General features: G+C 46.4%; 1 protein-coding gene across 1 annotated transcript in view; it reads left to right on the forward strand.

The window, feature by feature from the left end:
- Nucleotides 1–23,505, forward strand: part of myripb (myosin VIIA and Rab interacting protein b) — a gene marked incomplete at both ends in the record, with an annotated part of 348,564 nt that overhangs the window by 279,199 nt on the left and 45,860 nt on the right. Inside the window, 8 exons of the mRNA XM_083663019.1 lie at nt 213–310; nt 1,957–2,037; nt 9,839–10,003; nt 14,915–15,074; nt 15,736–16,259; nt 16,403–16,552; nt 16,934–17,689; nt 17,982–18,047. Coding sequence (XP_083519145.1) covers nt 213–310; nt 1,957–2,037; nt 9,839–10,003; nt 14,915–15,074; nt 15,736–16,259; nt 16,403–16,552; nt 16,934–17,689; nt 17,982–18,047 — 2,000 coding nt within the window. The remainder of the gene's footprint in view (nt 1–212; nt 311–1,956; nt 2,038–9,838; nt 10,004–14,914; nt 15,075–15,735; nt 16,260–16,402; nt 16,553–16,933; nt 17,690–17,981; nt 18,048–23,505) is intronic.

The following is a 23,505-nucleotide window of genomic DNA, read 5'->3' on the forward strand; positions in this document are numbered from 1 at the left end:
ACTTTGTGTGTCTGTGGGATTGATGCTTTTAGACTGTGGCATTCAACTGCTCCACGATGATCACAATGAAACGGGTTTTATTTAGGCTTAGTGGTTAGGGCTAGGATAAATATGACATTTGGGTTAGGGTGTGGGTCAAAATGTATGTGTGTGTGTGCGTGTGCGTGTGCGTGTGCGTGTGCGTGTGTGTGTGTGTGTGTTGTGTTATCCAGGCCACAGCATGGCAGAGACCCTCACAGTCGCCCTGCGTGTTGCTGAGGAGGCTATAGAAGAGGCCATCGCCAAGGCAGAGGAGTTCAGTGACAGCTTGGTGAGGCTTCCCTCTCCTCATCTAAAACCTCCCTCTCTCTCTCGGCTCTTTCACACCGGCCTTGAAAGCCGAAAAATGCACGGAAAATAGGATCCGCGCCTCCGATGTGAAAGTCATGAACGCGCGTTGGTGGGTAATTGTTGTACGGCTTTTGTCCCGGGAGCAGACCTTGTCACAGCGCCGGGTTAGCAGGCAACCCGCCTCCACTTGAAAGGGTCGGAGCAGCAAGCCGGGACAGTGCGAATGCTTCATAAAAAAATTACAGGGGAAATCACCTCATGCAGCAAGAAAGACAGAGTGAAAGTAAAAAAAGTAGCCTGCCTATACAATCATGCGCCAGGAGGAATGCTCCGTGCCTGTAGTAGGTTAGGCTTGATAGGGGTAAACATCAATAGGCTTTATGCTCAAACGATGTTGGCATTAGTAGCCTAGGTAAAATTAACGGATATAATAATACGCTTCAGAGGACTATAGCTGTCTGTGGCGAGTTGGTCTAACGATATTCCCTCTGGAAACCAGCTCCAGAACTGCAATCTGTCTAGCTAGCCACTTGTGCATTCCCTACAAAAACTACTAACGTTAAGTAGTCATGTGCATTTATAGCCTATACTATTCCCCCGACGAACGTTATGCAGACTGCAGCTGTTTGATATGCGGGCGTCGTCTTTCAGAACGGAGTAGGCTACGGAGGCTAATTAGGCTACTTAATGGGAATAATTTGCTTTACACAAAAATGGAACCAAAAGATAAGAATTAGCCTTGTACCTTATAGGCTACATGATGGTGCATGATGCATCCATAAAGTCGATCAGATGAATATTGAAAGCCTGGTTACCATGCTGCATGTGGACAACACTTTCGTGTTTTCTGCACCTGCACAGGTGCACCTTGTTGGCGGCATTCATCAGCGATGTTTGGTTGTTGAATGAATTACACAAGGTGACACCATATCGATCTGCTTAGTCAGTGAATTTACTTCTATGAAATGTGTTGTATAAATAAAGTTGGCTTTCCTTGAATGCAAATCATGCAACACTTCGCTGCCAGAAAGTCGGCAGAGTCCGCCCACCATGCAAGTGCAGCTATCCTCCCTGCTCAGCGGACTAGCAGAAGGAGGGAAGTCTTGGTTGTTGAATGAATTCGTTCATCATACAGTAGCCTAGGCTACACTAACCTATGAAAATACTCATTTGGGCTAGGAGGAGCTGGAAATCCCTCCGCTCGCCTTCAATCCGGGACCGGGGGATTTCACCTGAAAGTACACCGCAGGACGGGAATGTGGCCGTGCTGCTTGGCTCTGTGTGAAAGCAATTTCTGTGGCGAGGCTGCGGGCTTTGCGGGACTCCTGAACTGCAATTTTGCGTGATCTGTGTGTGAAAGAGCCTTCTGTCTTCTCGTCTCTTTTTTTGCTTTTGCTTTTGTTCTCTACTGTTCTTGCCCCCCCCCCCCCCCCCTCTCGCTTTCATGTCCTCTTACTTCTCCTCCCCTCCCTCTTGGTCTCAGTATCAGTGTGATGCAGGCATGGTTTTTGGCTGAAATGTCTGCACAGGACCTCTTGGTAATTCAGAGCCGCTCTGAATAGGCTTTGACGTGTGTGTGTGTGTGTGTGTGCGTGCACGTACGTATGTGTGTGTGTGTGTGTGCAGGAGAAGCAGAATGAGGCTCGATATCTGCGGGACCACAAAGAGGAGCTTATAGAGGAACTTGCCACAACCATTGTACAAAAAGTAGGTTGAGTGACAAGTATTTTATTTTTGCATGATTACCCCCCCCCCCCCCAACACACACACACACACTATGGAAGCACATAGTTAACTTTATTCAAATTTAGTAAGTACATTGGGAAAGCAAAATGCAATAAAGCTAGCCAAAGTCTCACCCTTATAGCCCCCACCTTGAGAGAATGACTCTGAGACAGACCGACAGCCTGAGAATCTGAATGCAAACCGGAATGGGAATAGACCCTTTTCACAGCAGCCATTTTGTCCGGGTAGTGTAGCGGTAGATTCCCTGCCTAACAACACGAGGGTCGCAGGTTTGTGCGTATGTTACTTGTGCACCAGCTCCTAGTATGTGCAAACATACTTTGACAAAATAAAGAATTCAATTCAATTCATATGCTGCATACATAAATAGAAAAATGTTTGGAATTATTTGATTGCTTTTAAATTTTACATCAGAATTAACATTTGAATATTGTTAAAGGAAGGCTTTGCCGATTTTCAACCCACTTTGGATCCCTATAAGCAGATGGGCACTGCTTACCTTCTCTGTATGTTTTGCACACAGAGAAATATCCGCTTGTCTGCCTGCAGAAACTCAGCCCCCGCCAGCTGGTATGAGTCATTAAAGGGGGACTTACATCCCCCAGATATGTGACAAAACGGCATGCTGCTTGATTTGAAAAAACCTATGGGAAAAACGAAGAAATTAATGTCTCCTCTTGTCTCACTATACTCTTTGGCTGTGCTCAGACAGGAAACTTGGAAATGTTTTACCGGAAATCGACGCCATGACAGTTTACCCACCACAGCACAAAACAAAGTTATATGAGAGCTACAAAATCTTTATAAATATCAACAACTAGCCAACGCTGGTGGCCTGTATGGAAACAGCGTTGCTCAAAATGGTTGAAAGTTATATAAATTTGGTCATTCAGTGGCAAACTACTAAACTGCCATTGACGGCCATCATGGGCCATGTAACTAACGTTAACGCGAGGTTATTGGCCGGCAGCCGCGGCAGAACACAAGCCCAGGACAAACACGCTCTGAACACGCTCTAATGTAATCACAATGGGAGAATTCTGCACGTTATTAACTTGTCCAACTTGTCCTCTACACCGCCATGAAGTCCGTTTTTAATTTTCGTTTGGGGGTTTTTCGGGTTTGATTTTTGTCAAAAGGTACAGTGCGCCATGTAAAATTCACTCTGCTTTTTCCTCTTGTTTAGCGCGAGACCAGAGTAGAGTAGCTGCATCATTCTCCCCCCTCCCTCCTCTCGTTTAGTGAGTAGCCTGCAGCTGGCCGCAGCACAAACACACCCCCCCCCCCCCCCCTCCTCCTGGTTGAGTGGTTCTCAATGTCAAGTCAAGTCAAGTCAAATTTATTTATATAGCACATTTACACAACCAAAGTTGACCAAAGTGCTGAACAGGCAAATATCAAATACACAGACAGCTGATACAGTAGAAAATAAAAGAAGAAAACACATAGCAATATACGTAATAGGCACAATCTTAACCCGAATTGAAGGCTAATTTAAATAGATGGGTCTTAAGCAATGACTTAAAAATTCCAAGGCTTTGCGCAGTCCTTATATGGATGGGTAGGCTGTTCCACAATTTGGGGGCAGCTACCGCAAAGGCTCGGTCGCCTCTGTTTTTTAGTCTAGATCTCGGGACATCCAAGAGCACCTGGTTAGATGACCTCAGAGCTCTAGTTGGAGTGTGATGGTGTAGGAGTTCTGTAATATAGGAAGGTGCCAGGCCATTTAAGGCCTTGTAAACAATCAACAAAGTCTTAAAATCAATCCTGAAGCGGACAGGAAGCCAATGGAGGGAGGCTAACAACGGAGTCACATGATCCCGCTTCCTTTTTCCAGTTAGTAGCCGAGCGGCAGCATTTTGCACTAACTGCAAACGACGCAGGGATGATTGATCTAGGCCCGCATACAGAGAATTACAGTAATCCAGCCTAGACGTAATAAAAGCATGGATAATTCGTTCAAAATTTTGGGGGGAGAGATAGGCTTTTACCTTCGCCAAAAGTCTTAGCTGGAAGAAACTGCTTTTAACTACCGAGCTAATTTGCTTGTCAAATTTAAAAGAGCTGTCAAAGAGGACACCAAGATTTTTGACATAGGGCCGATTTTTGGACGCTAGAGGGCCGAGGGTGCTGACACAGCCATCCACAAGGTCAGGTGGCCCAAACATAAGAATCTCAGTCTTATTTTCATTGAGATTAAGGAAATTCAGCTCCATCCATGATTTAACATCATTGAGACAGTTCAGCAGAGGCTGCATGGAGTCTTTTGACTGTGGCTTTAATGACATATAAATTTGAATATCGTCGGCAAAACAATGAAAGGGAATATTGTGTTTGTCAAAAATAGAGCCCAGGGACAGCATATATAATAAAAATAGGACTGGGCCCAAGATGGAGCCTTGAGGGACCCCACACGTAAGTGGGGCCGCAGACGAGGAGTGTTCTCCTAGATGGACCGAGAAGCTCCTGTCTGTCAAATATGACTGGAGCCATTTAAGGGCCGTGCCTCTGATGCCCACACACTGTTCAAGGCGAGATAAAAGGATCCTGTGATCAACAGTGTCGAAAGCTGCGGTCAAATCTAAAAGCACAAGAACAGCAGAGTTTCCGGCATCAACAGTTAGAAGAAGGTCATTTAAAACTCTTAAAAGGGCTGTTTCAGTGCTATGGCGTGCTTTAAAACCAGACTGAAATTTTTCATAGATGCCATGATTATCTAAAAATGATTGCAATTGAATAAAAACTACTTTCTCCAAGACTTTTGATAAAAAAGGCAACTTGGAGATTGGCCTGAAATTGTTGAGGACAGAGGGGTCAAGATTTTTCTTTTTGATCAAGGGTTGCACTACGGCATGTTTAAAGACAGCCGGAACACACCCGGAACTGAGTGAAGAATTCACCAGAGCGAGAATGCTCGGCCCAATAGTGCAAAAAACGTCTTTGAGGAGGCGAGGGGGAACGCTGTCTAGGGGGGAGCCCGTGTGTCATAGACAGCGAACCACCTCTGACAATGAGGGGAGAGAGATGGGCTCGAACTGGTCAAGGACAGCTGTGCATGTAGGAGGAACAGAGGGGTCTAGGGTAACGGAGGTGGGTGAGGATCTGAGAACGGAGATTTTTTCTGTGAAGAACTTCAAGAAGTTTTCACAGATTGTGGGTGATGACACAATGTGAGCTGTTGTCACATGGGTTTATAAGAGTGTTTAGTGTACTGAATAGAACCTGAGGCCTGTGATTATTTTCTGATACAAGGTTGGCTATGAACTCAGTTTTAGCAGTTTTAACTGCTCTGTGGAAGTTTTTTAAACTGTCCCGCAGAATTTCTAGGGAAATTTGGAGCCTATCCTTTTTCCATTTCCTCTCAGCTTGTCTGCAAGCGCGTCGGGCAGCGCGGGTAGTTTCATTTAACCATAGCTCTGAAAGTGCTTTAGTGCGTTTGATTTTAAATGGGGCAACAGAGTCTAAGATCTCAGTGCAAGTGGTGTCGAGGAGGGTGATAAGTACCTCAGCACTGATGTCATAAGTGCTGTTCAACATGTAAATCGTCGATTCTTTGAAGAGAGTGGAAAAAAGTGATGGAGTTAGGGGGTTAATTGTACGCAGGCAGCGTGTGGGAGCACTAGAGGGAGCCATGGAGCAAGGGACTGTGGCAGTAAAAACAACAGGTAGATGGTCAGAGATACATGTGTCACATATTTCATTTACAACCACACATAAACCGTAAGACAGCACAAGGTCTAGAGTGTGTCCCTTTTCATGAGTTGGGCCGCTCACAGACTGAGTGAGATTCAGGGAGTTTATGAGATTTAAAAAGTCTTTGACCATGGGTCTGGTTTCACAGCAAATGTGTACATTAAAATCCCCGACAATTAAAAAGTTGTCATAATTTAACATAATCCCCGCCAGGAAATCTGCAAAGTCCTGAATAAAGTCCTTGTTAATCCTTGGTGGACGATATACCACTGCACACAGCACGGGAGAAGAAAGTTTTAACTGAAAGAGTTGCAGCTCAAAGCTGGAATAGGTGTCAGAGGGTATCTGCTGACAGTGGAACGTGGATTTAAAAATGGTCGCTAACCCTCCACCCTTGCCGGTGGTCCGAGGGGAATTGAGAAAAGAGCAGTCAGGAGGAAGAAGTTCAGAAAAAGGTGTAAGATCACCAGGTTGAAGCCAGGTTTCTGACACGAACATAAAATCCAACTCCCGAGAGGTGAAAAAGTCATTTAGCACAAAAGTCTTGTTTGTTAGTGACCTAGCATTTATCAGGGCCATTGAGAGATTTAGCTCTGCTACACTGGCCGTTGATGCGGCACGTCTGAGCGGGCGAAGGTTGGTGTGATCGGCGCCACATCTGCGGGCTTGTGATTGCCAGGGAGGTGGAATAGGGGTTCTGGGAGTGATCTGAACTGGGATATGGTGTAATGTAGCTACAGATTGCAGGGAGGAATGGACTGGTGGATGCGATACCAGGGGTGGGTGATAGGGGGAGCTAGTGCAGGAGATGGCCATCGCACTGACCAAAGATGTGGCAGATGAGGAAGAGTGCTGGAAGTGGTCAGTAGACAGTCATGCGCTTGGGATGGACAAAACCGCATGCTGGATATTGCATAGCAGCATTTGGCTACCAGACTTGTTAGGGTGAATCCCATCTCTATTAAACAGAGAGGCGCGGTCCCAGAATAAGTTAAAATTATCAATAAAATACAAGCTGTGGGAACTGCACACTGATTTAAGCCAGGTGTGCAAATGGAGGATGCGGCTAAAACGTTCCGACCCTCGGCCGAAACAGGGAATGGGGCCACTGATAAAAATGGTCTTTCCGCTGCTCTTTAAAACGTTAAAAAGGAGATTAAAATTATTTTCGGTGCTCACAGACTCACGCCGGGATGCGTCATTTGACCCTACATGGACGATTATTCGTGTTATGGAAGATGGAAGAGAGGGTAAAAGGACAAGGAGTTTGTCTACAATAACGGGGACTGTGGCACCAGGGAAGCAGTGTGTGATTGCGTTAAAAAAGCGGATTCCCCTCACTATCGAGTCGCCAATGATTAACGTGGTGGGAGGGAAAAGAGGACATGGAGGGGAGTCGGCAGTCTGGACAGTAACGTAATTTGGTGACGAGGAGATGGTGGCTGGCTTGGGATCGGTTTTCTGGTGCTGGGGAGGACCCCCAGTCCGACTGATGACAGCTGACATCAGCATTTTGCGGCGGGCGGAGGAGGACGATGACGCCCGTCGCCTTTGCCCCTGGCCAGAGGTGGACTGGACCACTGCCTGATCAGTGCTGGCTCCAGGTGGAGAGTTGGCAACGGCACCAGTTGTCATCTCAGCCGGGGAGATGGAGGCAGGGTGGGGGGTGAAATTGATTGAGCCAAGCCGAGAGAAGGGGGCGTGTCGCTGGGAGCGATGGTCGACAGCCGAGGCGGACAGATTGGACATGGCTGGAGGGAGAGGAGTGTTTGGTGGGTCATCGGACTCCGGAGACACAGGGGGCATATTGTGGTCAGGAAGTGGAGGAAAATCATGGATGTCCAGAATGGAATATTTATTGCTGGTGGTGAGCTGGGGGACAGGAGGTGGACGGGAGCGAGAGCGGAGATTCTTACAATGTTTTCCCCGACCGGCCGTTGTCCAAGGCACTGACTGGACAGGTGTGGAACTGGCCGGGGGCGGGGCTTTGGGCTTAGCAACCAAGTTGGCCCAGCGGTCAGTAGCCTCCAGGGACAGGACAGTCGAGTCCAGCTCGCCCACAGCTGAAGTGGCGACAACTGGGCCCACCGAGACCACGGAGTCTGTTGAGTCAGCCCCGAGGACAGAGGTGACGGCAGCGGGAGGGCAGGCGGAGATCAGCGAGTCGAGGATCAGTTCTTCGTCCCTGAGCTGGTACAGTGTGGAGATTCTTCCTTCCAACATGGACACTTTATGGATCAGACGGAGAAAGCTGTCGCAGCCAGATGGTGAGGTAAGTGAAGGCATGATGGTGGTTGCAGCTGCCGGGCAAAAGCCGTTGGCTCGTACCCGCTGGTGTTGCTGTTTTTTGGGATGGATCGGTGCCTGTTCTTCAGCTAGCTAGCAGGATGTTGCTATGTTATCGGTTAGCTTCAGGCTGATAGCAGGGAGCGCCAACCAGCCTTGCCGCCGGCTATTCCTGAGAATGTGTCCGCTGATCACTACCTCAGGTTGCAGACCCGGGCTGAAAACGAGCCCCGCTACAACCCAAGGCAGGCTCTTTACAAGTTTAGAGAGTTCCAGGCTCTGGTTGATCAGAGATTTCCTGGCTCTAGAATGTAGATGTACCGGGAGCTACTGATAGCACAGCTAGCTAACTGGCTAGCTGTCAGCCACTAGCCACGCTCGACATGATTAAAAGCAACTGAGTAGACTTATAAAAGGCGAGGCGTAAAACTGGAATGGTTAAAACACACTAAACAATAAGAGCAGCAAGCGATCGTTGTAAAACCAGTTAAACTCAGAGTAAAAGTAAATAAAACAGATTGACAATCCTGTCTCTGTAGTACGTCCTCACGCTGCTCACGTCTGCTCACGTCTGATATTCAGTATTAGCCAATGTGGGGTCAGGGGGCCACCAGTGGTCATTGGGAGGATTCCAAGATTCTCTGTTGTCTCTCAACCTAATATATATGGAATTCTGGACAAAATCATATCTAGGCTACATAAAAAAATTATTTGCATCTGAGAAATCAAATCTCATCATATTGGGGGTCCATAGCCCAAATGTGAACTAAATTAGGGCTTCTTAGTATGAACAAGGTTGGGAATGATTTACAGCAACACCATGCCATTTCCTTCCTTTTATTTATATTTATGATTATAGTGGCTTTTATTAATAGTATTATGTTACTGTACATCACCGCATGGCCATGTTGGTAGGAAAATAACAGGCGATTGTAATCAATTAACAGGTGATTAACAAGTCAAGTGACACAAACAGCCAATGAGCTGTGTGTATTGTAGCGCCATATTGGTAGGAAAATGCTTGTGACATCATGGGAATAGGCTTGGAGTTGTGAGGAGCCGGGAAAGGGTACAGGGGGAGTAGGGCAGTTACTATCTTGAAATCCCATAGTCTTTGGTACAACGTGACGTCAGGTTGTACCACATGTTGTGCAGTTTTGATGGCAAAAAAAAGCAGGGTTGAACCCATAGAGGGCACTTATGCGGCTGAAATGGTACAAATGGTACAATGGTAACAGTTTGGTCTCAAATGTGGAAATTCTGACCAGAATTATTCACACACCACCCCCAAAGTCATATTGGTTAAAAGCTGAAAAAAAGTGTTTGGGGGTAAGTTACACTTTAAGCTCGTTAGGGCTCTCGATCTATTACCAACATTATAATGATAGAAAGCTGGTTGAACATCAGCAAAGCCTTCCTTTAACCATAAAGCGGGACAAGTCTTTGAAAGTGAAGTAAAAACCGATTTTTCTTCTCCACTTTTAGGTTGCCAAAGAATGTGCCGACTATTACATGAAAACTCAAAATGGAAACTGGATTATTGGATTTAAAATTTCATTATGGCACAAATTATGCATGCCAAAGCGGAGGAAATAAGCGCTACTGTGCGACTGCATTTTGATTTTCCACTTTGCATTTAGCTTATTAACATTGGGTTAAAGCATACTATGCACTACTAAACAGGTTATACCACTAGATGTCTTTTGTGTCACCATCTCATTTTATACTTCTCACCTTTCTGTCTTGTCTTCCTCTTCTTTCCTACCTTATATTTCCCTGTCAGATCATCCAGAGGAGGAAGCGTTCTGCAGAGATGCAGACAGAGTACGACTTTGTGTGGCCTCAGTCTCAGCCTCTGATCCAGCCCAGCGAGCTGCCCTCCCCCTCCCAGCCCCAAGCCTCCTCCCAGGGATCACAGGACCCCTTCAGGTCCTCCTACGCCCTCTGGGTCAGTCTATGCACACAGGACATGTGGATACTTGTGGGGTAGAACTAACGCCACCTGCAGACTTTCAAAGTCCTAACAGGCTCTATATAGACTGTGAAAATAGAAGCAGAATTTTGACATGCTGCACAAACTTGATTGGAGTTCATCGGAGACCGGAAGCCTCATTTGCTGTTCATATTATTTTCTGGCTCATTCTCCCTGTTTTCCTTCTCTTGCTGTCAGAGATTTGTGCCGCACTTCGTCTCACATCGCAGCTTGATCCAAATGCGTCCAGATTTCAGTCTTGGAAATTAAACCAGTTTGAAATACTGCCTGCAACTTGATGAGGAGGCAAGAGGCTTTTCTCTCTCACACAGGATTAGCTATGCAGGCCATATGGATGAGACTGAGTCCCCCATGTCATCTTAAAATCAGGCTAAAAGTGGTGTCGTCAGAACCAAGAATAAAATGCTATCAGTCAGTCTTTATTACTGTCTTTATTCCTTTTCAAAGTTATCACAGTTTGTCTGAGAGCAGAGCAGCCAAATTTGTAAGTCAACTTGGCGAACACAATGAGACTAAAAAAATAAAGTTTCCCTTTGGTTCACAGATAATGTAAAAAGAATATGTGGTTTGTAACAGAAATAGTAGATGTTATTTCCTGCTTATTATTTGACCCACACTGCTGAACTAGCATTTTTCCTTTCACCTCATAAAGAAGCAAACGGCTGCCCACGTTGTACGCACACACACACACACACGCACACACACACGCACGCACACACACACGCACGCACACACACACGCACGCACACTAGTTTTTTAAGGGTTGTTCAGCGTTTGCTGGCCATTGTGTGTAAAATATAACATGCAATTAATTAATGCATTAAATTTTAATACTCGAAGCAATTGTCAAACTAAGTTAAAAACATTTTTACAAGCATTATTGATAGATCAGGTAGGGACTTACTTAAGTTGTGATATTCTAAGAGGCATTATTTGGGCTACAGCTTTCTTTCGACTTGTATTTCTGAAAGGATTTAAAACCTTCTACATTTCATATTTTTCTGTTAAAAGCAGTGAATCTTCAGGATTTGTAACATTTTTGCCAGCCAGAAAACTCATGTAAATGTACACACGCCCCCACATGACATACTGCGAGCTGCTAGTTGAAGTGATTTGGGGGTTACGGGTTCACTCGTTCACTCGTGCGTTTTATACACCCGATGACTCGGGAACATACTGTAGTCTTTCCCAGACAGATTTAGAAGCTCAGAGCAGACTGAGAAAATCTATGAAATCCAATTGATTCTCACTCACACAACCTTTAGTTGCCTCATGGGGAATCAGGTGCGATTTAAGACCTCCTACTACCTCTGACACCGCGTGACCCTTGGATCCCGGGTGACTTGTTCACTTGAATGGATCTCACCACAGCAGATTGTTGCTGTGTCTGTGTGTTTTTATGTGTATTAGTTGTTCTGGATTCAAATTGAGTCATTGACTGGCTAAAACAGGTTCAAACTAGTGAAGAGATTGGGATGAGTGAGTGTGGTTGTCAGCGGTTCTGAAAGCTCTGTGCGGTCCATTGCACTGACACACAGGCGTGGACGAGACGTTACAGATGTGAAGGTTCATTAAGATGTTGGTTTTGATTGGCTGTGACCTGGGCTACAGGTGAGGGATAACACACCAGTAATGTGGCTCTGTCGCAATAGAATCTTGTTAAACCTGAAAAATGACCTACGGTATTCCGGTTTTGAGAGTTGTTTCAGTAATTGGGCCAGATGTGAGAAGTAAACAGAGCTATACACACACGCAGAGTCAGAGTGACACATTCACATGCATCAGCAGCAATATACAAACACCTGGCAGTGTTTCACATTGGCAGTCAGCAGGGACCAGTTAGTCTCGCTGGCCAGCCTCCTCTCCCTTCTGTCCGAGGAGTCTGGCGCCGCAGGTCTCCATAACTGGGATAAACGCTCCCCTGCTCTACTCTGCTCTCCCATTGGAGGCGTCGGTTTCAGACGCTGCCGGATGTCCACTCCCCGCTTAAGAAGCTCTGTCATTAGGCTCGTTTGAGATGACTGTCGCCTCGCCTGGAAAGCAGACGAGAGCAGGCGAGCACAGTCAGGCGAGGCGTCAACAAGTCGAACACCCCCGACGGCACACTCACTGCTACTTTTCTTCTTCTACCGTTTGGTTTAACAGCGGTTTGTAAACAAATTAAAACATGCATTAGCGCCACCCACACTCACTGCTCAAATAACACAGCCCTTCAGATTCCTTATTTTTATTTTAATGTAGGCATTCCAGGTGGTATTTATGTAAAATATGGAGTGACAGCTTGGAATAGATATAAAATTGAAGTTTCTACACTTCACTGTGGGTTTGTGATGCACCTGTGTTGAACCAATGGGCGCTCAGCTTGATGCATTTCTCGTCATCCTCTGTCATCCGCAGTCGGGCGCAGTTGGTGGGGAGCAACTGCGGCGCCTCGCTCCAAATCTGCGCCCGCCTCGCTCTCGCGAGAGTCACGTGACTCACGCAGTCGGGCAGGACGGAGCAAGTCGGACAACTTTCTAACCATCATGCAACGGGGCAAGCAAGGCGCTGGTCGAATCTGCGCAGAATTTGCTCATCTCAAACGAGCCTATGCTCGTTTGAGTTAAACCGTTAAACAAAACGGTAGAAGAAGAAAAGCAGCAGGAAGTGTGCCGTCGGGGGTGTTCGACTTGTTGACGCCTCGCCTGACTGTGCTCGCCTGCTCTCGTCTGCTTTCCAGGCGAGGCGGCAGTCATCTCAAACGAGCCTAATCCGACCATGTCAATCAGAGTGGCTTCCGCTCCCTCCTCCCTGTGTGTTGCTGTAAATAGTCCCCTGTCGCCTCAGGGAAAACAACAACGCTAACTAGCTAATAAGCTAACGGCAGAAACCTACACGCTAGCTCGTTGCTACACGCAGAAAACGGCAAGTTGGATTGTTTGAAACTATTTTCCAAGGGCACTGCCGCTAAGCGCCGCCCATCGCAATCCCACTATGGAGACCTGCGGCGCCAGACTCCTCGGACGGGAGGGAGAGGAGGCTGGCCAGCGAGACTAGGGAGCAGTCAGCACGTACCACTCAGCAGGGACCACTGTGGGGATTTGTCGTCATCCCATGTGTGAGTGCAGTATCAGAGCTGTTTGCCCTCCTCTCTGTTCCACTCAGCCAAGCTCAAAGTGCTGCTAGATACACAGGCATTCTCCTCAGCTGCCTGCCCCGCCATGGGACAGGCTCTCTTTATCAGCTCTCTGCAAACACACTCACTGTCACCGAGTAATGTAATGCAATGCAAATACACACACGCATGTGCACGCATGCATGCACACACACACACACACACACACACACACACACACACACACACGCACACACACACGCGCACGCGCGCGCGCGCGCGCACACACACACACACACACACACACACACACACACACACACATTGCATGATTTTGTTTTTATTATTATTTTTAAGCGGGGGTTCCTATCTGGAGGAAACCCCGGGGGAGCACGGAGAGAACATGTCAACTCCACACGGAAAGGCCCTTTTTGACGACCCCACCCCTCCTGCATTGCAGGACTTGTGAGGACCAGACCACCGGGACACACACCTGCCCCCCTATATTTACATTGAACCTAAACTCTCACCAGTCACCACTATGACCGTAACGTTACTGGACCACTCTTTCCTAAAGCTAGAAACTGGAGAATTAAGCCTTACGTTTGTGATGTAATGTGGCGCTGCTCCATAGAGAATGTAGTAATCATGTAATCATCATCTATCCTGAGAAACAGAAATAACACAGAAATTACTAACATTGGTGACATTCCCCTTTTAATATAACCTTCATTCTAAGCCTAATGGAAAACTCTGCCCTAAGCAACTAACAGCCCTTTGTAGATGTAAGTTCCTCATTTTGGATGGTTTTCCTCATCTTGCTACTGTATCTCTGTTAGGACATTTCCACGCGTGTGCGGTCTCTCATTATTAGTTGTTTGCTACCGCCATCTACTGATGAGAATGGGGAATCACAACCACCAGCCCACACACTCCTGCACAGATGGGAAGTAGTCTGACCAGACAGTCAAGGGCTGTCCTCTCTGATGTATTATTAGATGTTGGCTTATGCACTACTGCTTCTGTCCAGACAGCCTTCATCTGTCTGGAGCTCCTTTGTCTGAAAGTCTGTCTGAGACCTGAGAATATCTGGGGGGGGGGGGGGGGGGACAAAAAACTTTTGACTTGATCCTTCATGGCAATTGTGCAATCATTTCAAAAAACATTAAAAAAAATATGAAAATTACATTTCAAGCATTCTCAGGCAGCATTGTGGCGTCGTGAGCCGGGAGACAGTCCTTCAACTTTATAGTCTCAGAGTTGGCAAGCATCCTCACTGCCGACGTGTCCTTGAGCAAGAATTCCTCACAGCCCCTGTTCTGTAGCTGATCCTGCCCTCTGACCTCAATGTGGAGCGTGGCCAAATGGAAGGAAAATGTCCTTATGGTGATCATAGAAATGGGTTTAAGAATAAATAAATGCTTTGTTCTGCTTTGATTTGCTCGTTAGTGTAAAATAAATGCATAATTTTTTTTTAGAAATGAGGCTCAGTGAGTTTGGGAAAGAGACAGGCCTGAATGTTATTGACACCCACTTTATAGCTGTCCATGCAGAATGGAAATACCTTGAATTGACTATTTAGTGGTGGTGACCAAGTTTGTACGTGAATTGTGTTTGTGTGTGTTTGCATGTACCGGTAAGTGTGAGTTTTTTTGATGGCAGAGCTTCACACGTATGTGCGTTTATGCAGTTTTTTGTTAGCTTATGTTTGTTTGTGTGTTTCTACCTGTGTGTGTGCGTGTGTGTGTGTATTTCGATGCATGTGTTTGCAGCGGTCACGGTCGGCGTTCTCCCTAACTAGTGACGACTCCCCAGAGAAAGGCCCAGAGGAGGAGGGTGCCAGAGGCTTCCAGGAGTACTCCTCTCTGAAGAGGGAGGCCAAGGCTGCCTGCCTGCCCAGCTGGAAGAGTGTGGACCGCCTGGACAACTCCAGTGAGGATCACACACTGTTATGAGTTGTTGTCCAGATCTTTCACATTTATTAGCCAAGCAGTTGTCCTCTGATGCACCGCTGCCATTGCAGCAAACATTTTCTGTCCCTTCTGTGAGCATTTGGTTTAATATGAGATGGTTTAATCTGCACTTTAGGTCAAAATGTGGGAAGACCGCAGTAGCCTATGTCCACCTACCATGTCCCTTTTCAATTGAAATAATTTGCCCACTAGAGCTATCATTTATCAATTAACTTGGCAAATTCACATTGAGATATACATGTTTGAGGTTCTCTCAGGTGGTAAGGCCATTTAACATTTGACTCATCAAGATTATGGAAAGTCTGGTTATGGATACGATCATAAATTACGTTTCCTGCCATCCTCGCAATGATTTTTAGCCTTGTGTATGTATACTTTTCACTTTGTATTACTATTACAGTGCTGAAGAATGACCAAGGCAGTCAATTCAAATATCCTAAATTAAAAAAGAAAAATCTTGACATGAATTCAAATCTTCAGTCTATTACCATATAGATTATTATGCATTGTTTTACCTCTTCACTAATTCCACCAGACTTTTGAAGACCGTGCAGCTGGAAAAGAGTTTTGCTTTTTAACTCTTTTTGTAACGTTTGTCCTGTGTGGTCGTGCCGCTCCAGGTGCGTCGTCGGTGTTGCAGAGCCCAGACGGTAACTGGATCGCCCTGCAGAGCTCGCAGCTGTCCCGGCCGGGCCTGCTGACCAAGCGGAAGAGCCTGGTGTTCAGCGTGTTGGAGAAAGAGTCCGGCGTCGTCTCCGCCTACGACGAGATGGGCTCCGACTCCGACGAGCACGACGAAGGCGGCTGGGGCGCGGCGCTGCGACAGTTCCGCCGCAAGCTGTCCGACGACACGTACTACACGGACTCGCAGCACGACCCCGAGTGGACGTACACCCAGCACCTCCCCGCCACCTCGCCGTCGTCGGGCCAGTACACCAACACCGAGACCCTCAACTCTGACTCGGAGGCGTCGTCGGTGCCATCAGCGCATCCCCACAAACCGCCCCACAACCTGCTGAAGAAGAGAGGACCGCCAGACACGCACCTACACCCCGGGCACCAGTCGCTATCCCACCAACACCATCAGAATCTCCCTCCGTATCCGCTCCACCCAGAGGCACTTGATGTGAACTTTAACCCGAAGGTGATTTTCCTTCACATTATACCATTGGACACAGGGAAAACATGTGATTTTCCCTCCTGGACATGTAATGAGGCGGGGGGGGGGTTGAAAAATGAGTAAATTCAGTGATTGATGAATGAATAGTAAAAGTCGTTGACCCCTAGGTGATAGGAGACAGCAGCGATGCCGAGGAGAGGCAGAACGACCCAATTCGAAGGTCACGAAGACGCAGAAAGAGCAAGAGAGAGGCGTCAACAGAGCAGGCGAAGCCTGGAGGCCAGAGCCTCACACAGTCCATCTACCCATTAGTACAAGTAAGATGCCACACCTACAGTTATACTCATTGGTGATCAAGAATCATTCACTTAGAAGTCCCGTGAACCATATTCTGTCAGTGAGAAATTGTGCCGTTTTGTTGTGAAATATAATTTCCCCACTAGGGGGCAGCAAATTACTGTTCCTTTGTCATTGAGAAATACATTTATTTGGTGATGCCATTCAGATGCAACTAATCTCTTTAGAACTTGACTAATTGATGAGTGTTTGAAATCTGAATTATTTATTTCGTAATAATAACAATTTAAGGCGAATAATGTTTTCAGGTACACTTTTCTTTAACACCTCCTCTTGCTCTCTCTGTATGTCTCTCTCTCTCTCTGTCATTGTCTCTCTCCCCTGCACTCTCTCTCTCCAAGGAGAGCAGTGGCTTTCTACTCAACGCGCTTTTGAAGAGGAGTCTAAGTGAGGACCAGTCAGTTCCTGACACTGTGCCCACTGCTGTCTCTATGCCAATGGCCACGGCCGGACCCGAGGTCTTCACTTTAGATGCCATGACACCTGAACCGGAGGACTTGGACACAGTGGCCCCTAACTCAGCGGCCCCAAGCCCCACTCTGCCCCACTCCCTGGCCCCCGGGCTCCAGCACTCCCCCGGCAGCTCGGGGCCCGGATCTGGCTCTGGGGACCCTCTGGAACGGGAACTAAGATCCAAACTGAACCAGCTGGTCAGTCAGGCCAACAGCAAGGACAGCAGCTCGTCCGAGGACGAGTGCGGCAAAGAGAGCAACAGACAGAAAGAGAAGCCGCGACCAAACGACAGGGAAAGAGAAAGGCAGGGGGCGAGCGAGAGACTAAGAGACAGGTCGAGCAGTCAGGAAAAAGGAGGTGAAACGGTGGAACGAGTGAATGGACCAGAGCTAAAAAGAAGAGAGAGACTAAGGGAAAGTCCGTCACTGAGAGACGAGGGGAGAGTGAGGGAGAGGAGGTGGGGGAGAGCGGGGGACAGTTTGGAGGAGAAAGCAGGTGACAAGGAGCAAATGAGAGGAGAGGGAAACAGGCAAAGTAAGAGGCAACAAAAAAGAGAGGTGGAGAAGGAAGCAAGGAGTGGATCCAGCGCCAGCTCGCCTGCTATGACCCCCTCATCCCTGGAGGGGGCGCTGTCGGATGGACAGGTGAGGAGATAGGCAGAAACTCCATTGATTTTCTTCTGCTTCGGTCACTCCTGCAAGTGGTGGGGAATGTCTGAGCTGTCTGTCTGCTTCTAAATGTCGTCTTCTCATTTATTTATTTATTCTTTTTCTGTCTACCCACCCTCAACATCTGTCTTCATCATCTTTGTCCTTCCTCTCTTACCCATATATCTCTGTGACAATCAATCCATACTTCTCTCTCTCTCCATCGTCTTGTGTTTTTCCTTCCCCCTCCTTCTCTGGGTGTCTGTGTGTGTGCGTGCGCGCGCATCAGGAGGGACAGAATGAGTTGGAGCAACAGCAGCAGAGGCTTCAGTTACTCTCCTCTCTCTTGCATCAGGTGAGAAGCATCATCGAGAAAGCAAAGACCTTCTGGGATAGTCTTAGCAGGATGCCATGCTTGAAGACACCACATGGCCTCCAACCCCCGACCACAAGACATACACATGCTTGCTACAAACACACAACCTTACACATGCTTTCAAACACAGGCTGTATAGACACAACATTGACATTAAATGCACATGCATGCAGGTTTGCATGTGCTGAAGTGTTCCTTGACACGCTTTTTGCTGTCCTTGAGCAGATTAGGCTTCTCAAGCCTGCATCACACACTTTATTTTGGTGTAACTGGGTTGAGTATCGCCTGTGCTGGACAGCAGAGTCCCAGTTCATCAGTCATTTACTGTACTTCAAAACCTGTTACAGGGCAGTGCAAACTGACCCTGAAACATGTTACAGGGCAGTGCAAACTGATTCTGAAACATGTTACAGGGCAGTGCAAACTGACCCTGAAACATGTTACAGGGCAGTGCAAACTGATTCTGAAACCTGTTACAGGGCAGTGCAAACTGATTCTGAAACATGTTACAGGGCAGTGCAAACTGATTCTGAAACCTGTTACAGGGCAGTGTGAACTGATTCTGAAACCTGTTACAGGGCAGTGTGAACTGATTCTGAAACATGTTACAGGGCAGTGCAAACTGATTCTGAAACCTGTTACAGGGCAGTGTGAACTGATTCTGAAACCTGTTACAGGGCAGTGTGAACTGATTCTGAAACCTGTTACAGGGCAGTGTGAACTGATTCTGAAACCTGTTACAGGGCAGTGCAAACTGATTCTGAAACATGTTACAGGGCAGTGCAAACTGATTCTGAAACCTGTTACAGGGCAGTGTGAACTGATTCTGAAACCTGTTACAGGGCAGTGTGAACTGATTCTGAAACCTGTTACAGGGCAGTGTGAACTGATTCTGAAACATGTTACAGGGCAGTGTGAACTGATTCTGAAACATGTTACAGGGCAGTGTGAACTGACCCTGAAATCTGTTACAGGGCAGTGTGAACTGATTCTGAAACCTGTTACAGGGCAGTGTGAACTGATTCTGAAACATGTTACAGGGCAGTGTGAACTGATTCTGAAACATGTTACAGGGCAGTGTGAACTGATTCTGAAACATGTTACAGGGCAGTGTGAACTGACCCTGAAATCTGTTACAGGGCAGTGTGAACTGATTCTGAAACCTGTTACAGGGCAGTGTGAACTGATTCTGAAACCTGTTACAGGGCAGTGTGAACTGATTCTGAAACATGTTACAGGGCAGTGTGAACTGATTCTGAAACCTGTTACAGGTCAGTGTGAACTGATTCTGAAACATGTTACAGGGCAGTGTGAACTGATTCTGAAACATGTTACAGGGCAGTGTGAACTGATTCTGAAACATGTTACAGGGCAGTGTGAACTGATTCTGAAACCTGTTACAGGTCAGTGTGAACTGATTCTGAAACATGTTACAGGGCAGTGTGAACTGATTCTGAAACATGTTACAGTGCAGTGTGAACTGATTCTGAAACATGTTACAGGGCAGTGCAAACTGATTCTGAAACCTGTTACAGGTCAGTGTGAACTGATTCTGAAACCTGTTACAGGGCAGGGCAAACTGATTCTGAAACATGTTACAGGGCAGTGTGAACTGATTCTGAAACATGTTACAGGGCAGTGTGAACTGATTCTGAAACATGTTACAGGGCAGGGCAAACTGATTCTGAAACCTGGCAGTGCAAACTGATTCTGAAACCTGTTAGAGGGCAGTGCAAACTGACCCTGAAACCTGTTACAGGGCAGTGTAGATTTGAATCTTGCCATGTACTAAGAAAGGCTTTTCAAGTTCAAGTATTGATTTTGTATTAACACCACAGTGCCTTGGACTTTCTTTTTGAGTAACCTATTTTATTTTATTTTTTACAAAGGACAGTATAACCTTTTACAAGGGCGAGACACTCCTTTTCTTCAACTGAACTTGTTGATCTCACCTGATTTTTCCAAAAGCGCCGGCAGACATTAATTAGATAAATACCGTATACAACTCTAATAAATAAATACTACATCTCTTTTACTGTCTATAAAAACCCATGCAGAACACATGCTGTGTGTGTGTGTGTGTGTGTGTGTGTGTGTGTGTGTGTGTGTGTGTGTGTGTGTGTGTGTGTGTGTGTGTGTGTTGTGCATGTGTTGTGTGTGTGTGTGTGTGTGTGTGTGTGTGTGTGTGTGTGTGTGTGTGTGTGTGTGTGTGTGTGTGCGTGCGCGTGCACGCGTTTGATCTGCATGGTGATGCTGTGGCTCTGGAGTGGATGAGAGCCATAGACTCTCACACCCAAGATCCATTTCTCCATCGACCATCCCCCCAGTAAATATCCTCCATCGTCCATCTTTTGCTCCTCTGTTTCTTTGTAAATCATTGGGCGAGTGGTGGTTAAGAAAGGCATAAGAGGGTTGCTCTTGTCTTTGAGTCGAGTGTCATCCTCCGTCTCCCTACCTACAGTAGCTGCCACTCTCATCATCGTCAGCCTAAGCTGGTTCTTTCAGACTGTCACTGTGTGAGTGTGTCTGGATGAGAGGGATCAATGTGTCGATCCTACTGATCAAAGCTTCAGCGCTGTGACTAACACATTATCGAATTACATCTATCTCTCTTCACCGCTCACTCGCTCACTTCCTTTCTCATCTATTCCAAGGAGAAAATGTCCGTTCTTTACCTCAGCGGTTCTCAAAGTGGGGCTCCAGGGACCCTCAGTTGTCCTTGAGGGGTTTCCAGGGGGTCCCCATGCAGCAAAAAGGGGGATTACTTATTTTCACTGTAATTAATAAGTAACACAATGACAGAATGTATGACTATTTTGGTCATGGGTTTCATAACTTTTTTGTACTCAAACATCTAAAAGTAAAACAAATCTTATCAGATGGGGACCCTGGGACAAAATTTTATCAATTGGGGTCCGTGGTCTAATTTGTGTCAGTTTACATGTCCGTGATGTGCAGAGGTGTAGTGCTATCTTGAGAAGTGGGGGAATGCACCTATTATGCGGAACACCCCCCTCCCCCGGCACACGCACAGTTCCCCCCGCACGCACACACACTACACTGACACACACGACTTAACTTATTGTGTCCTCTAGACCAGGGGTGCCCAAATTATTTCCCATGAAGGGCCAAAACTCAATCTGGGTGGAGGGCCGAGGGCCAAAAATAAACGTGGAATTACATTAAAATGTATTGTGTTTTATAGAAAATTAACATTCTAAATCTAAAATAACATTTCAATATAATAATCTACTTTTTATCTGTTTGGTAATTGTAATAATTTGCAATTGGTTATATATATAAAAAAAAACATCTGCATTTGTGGGGAGCTTAAACATTTAATCAGTAAACACCCAGTTAAAAACAGTTGTATTTTCCACCTTTGTAATCAAGAGAGAAATTTGACTTAATTCACAACTTGAAAATCCTCAAGGTACTTTGAAAATCAGTTTCGTAGTGGCGACGTATATTGTACTCTTTCAAAACAGCCACTCTCTGTCTGCAAATGAGACAAACCGCTGTTGAATTTACTTCGGTAAAAAAATACTCGTCTTGCCACTCCGTCCTAAACTTTCTTTTGTCAGTGTGCCACTGCCGTGATGATGATCTGTCCATCTTGCTGAGCTGGTGTAAAGCCAGTGACTGGGGAGGGATCAAATATCAGAGCTCACCCCCCAACCAGGTGATTCAGCCAACCAATCAGGAGCAATCAATCCTCAGATAGCAATGCCTCACACCCGTGTGATAGTCGGGGAGAGAGAATACCAGCTGCACAAAATTAACGTTAATCGTAGATAGAAGAGTCCTGACATCTCGATTCAGGCGCGGACTGCATAATCGGGCACGTCGGGCAACTGCCCGGTCGCCTGGCCTGCAAAAAAAAAGAAAAAAAAAAAAGAAATCCACCCCCAAATCTGTGGCGGCCAAGCTTGGCCCGCGGGCCCCAAATTGGGCACCACTGCTCTAGACACTGCAGAAGTAGCCCATGACAGAGTCAGTTATCACAAACAGCTAAGCTAAACAAGTCTCAAGTATCACACAAGTTGCACAAGGCATAATTGATCATCATTTGGCATGGCGGCTGGCATTTTTAGTAAGTAACTTACCATTTTGTGGCGAATTCTGGCGATGCAAATTGCAATCTGGTGATTAACGCTAACTTTTGATTAGCCTTAATTGAAAAGAAATCTCGGTAATGTAACGTGCACTCCATAGTAAAATTTACACCACTTGCGCATGTGCAGAAACTGAGAAACCGGACCGGTGTGCTTCCGTACGTAGCTGATTTGGCCCAGAGCCATATAATAGAAGAGTTCCGACATCTTCATTCACTCCAATGGACCAGTTTTTTTCCAGGAAGTAGAAAGTGGAACTCTTGAGTAAAAAAGCAGCACTGTCGAGTTGCAGCAAAATAGACAGTTTGTGTTGTACTTTGAAAGGGTTTTTCATCCCTTGAATCAAATTGTACATTATCAGCTTTATTTTAGCATGCAAAAGCAGCGCGAGACCCATTCCTCGCTGTTCATTGGCTAATGAGTCTCGCATTTTGGTCCTCCGCTGACGCCACTCTCTTACTAGAGTACACTAATTTGGCCCACCCATTTACTGTTAGGAACGATATGATTGGTCAATTTTACTGTCATGTGATCCTACAACTCCTATGTGAACAGGTGACCGACTGTCCTGCTAGTACTAGCAGCTAGCGTAGCTAGCGTCAGAAGCTAACCAACCTATCTGTTAGCTCCAGGCTTAAGGGGGCGTGTGCCTGCCTGGTGCCAAAACAGCTTTTAACATTGTTTCTAAATGATTGTAAACGTACCTTTTTAGCAACTGGTCCGAAAATGTTTGGCTGCCTTTTCATCTTTACTTATCGTGAGGTACTGGGAGAAAAAAAACATATTTTGATGCTGAAAATGCCACTAGCTAGTTAAGGTGGAGTGTTTCCGTCTAACTTCAAGCCACGAGTTGATACCATGTGAATCATTCAGCCCACCTTAAATATTAGTGAAGGTGGAATGTTTCCTTATTCCTTCAAGCCACGTGTTGATGCCATGTGAATCATTCAGCCCACCTTAAATATAGACGAATGACAACTTTGTCCAGATTCACTCGTTTTATTGGCTCCACATACACACACACGTTGACACACACAAAACACTGCTTGGAGAAGTATGGGAATGGCGTTCCCCGCGTTCTACCGGCACTACACCTATGGTGATGTGAAAAGGTTTGAGAACCACTGCTTTACCTCAGTGGTTTTCAACCTTTTTGACCCGCGACCCCCAAAAACCTTTAGGTTGGGGTTCGCAACCCCCCCTCCCACCACTGCCCAACCAAACCAATGACTTCCCAGTGTGCTCACATTCACAAACTGATTTCCCTCACTTGCTGAAATCTTTTTTATACAGTTTATAGTGTATATATAGCTTTATAATAA

The sequence above is a fragment of the Poromitra crassiceps genome (genome assembly GCF_964638095.1).
Source record: "Poromitra crassiceps genome assembly, chromosome: 2".
NCBI classification, from domain to species: Eukaryota; Metazoa; Chordata; class Actinopteri; order Beryciformes; family Melamphaidae; genus Poromitra; species Poromitra crassiceps.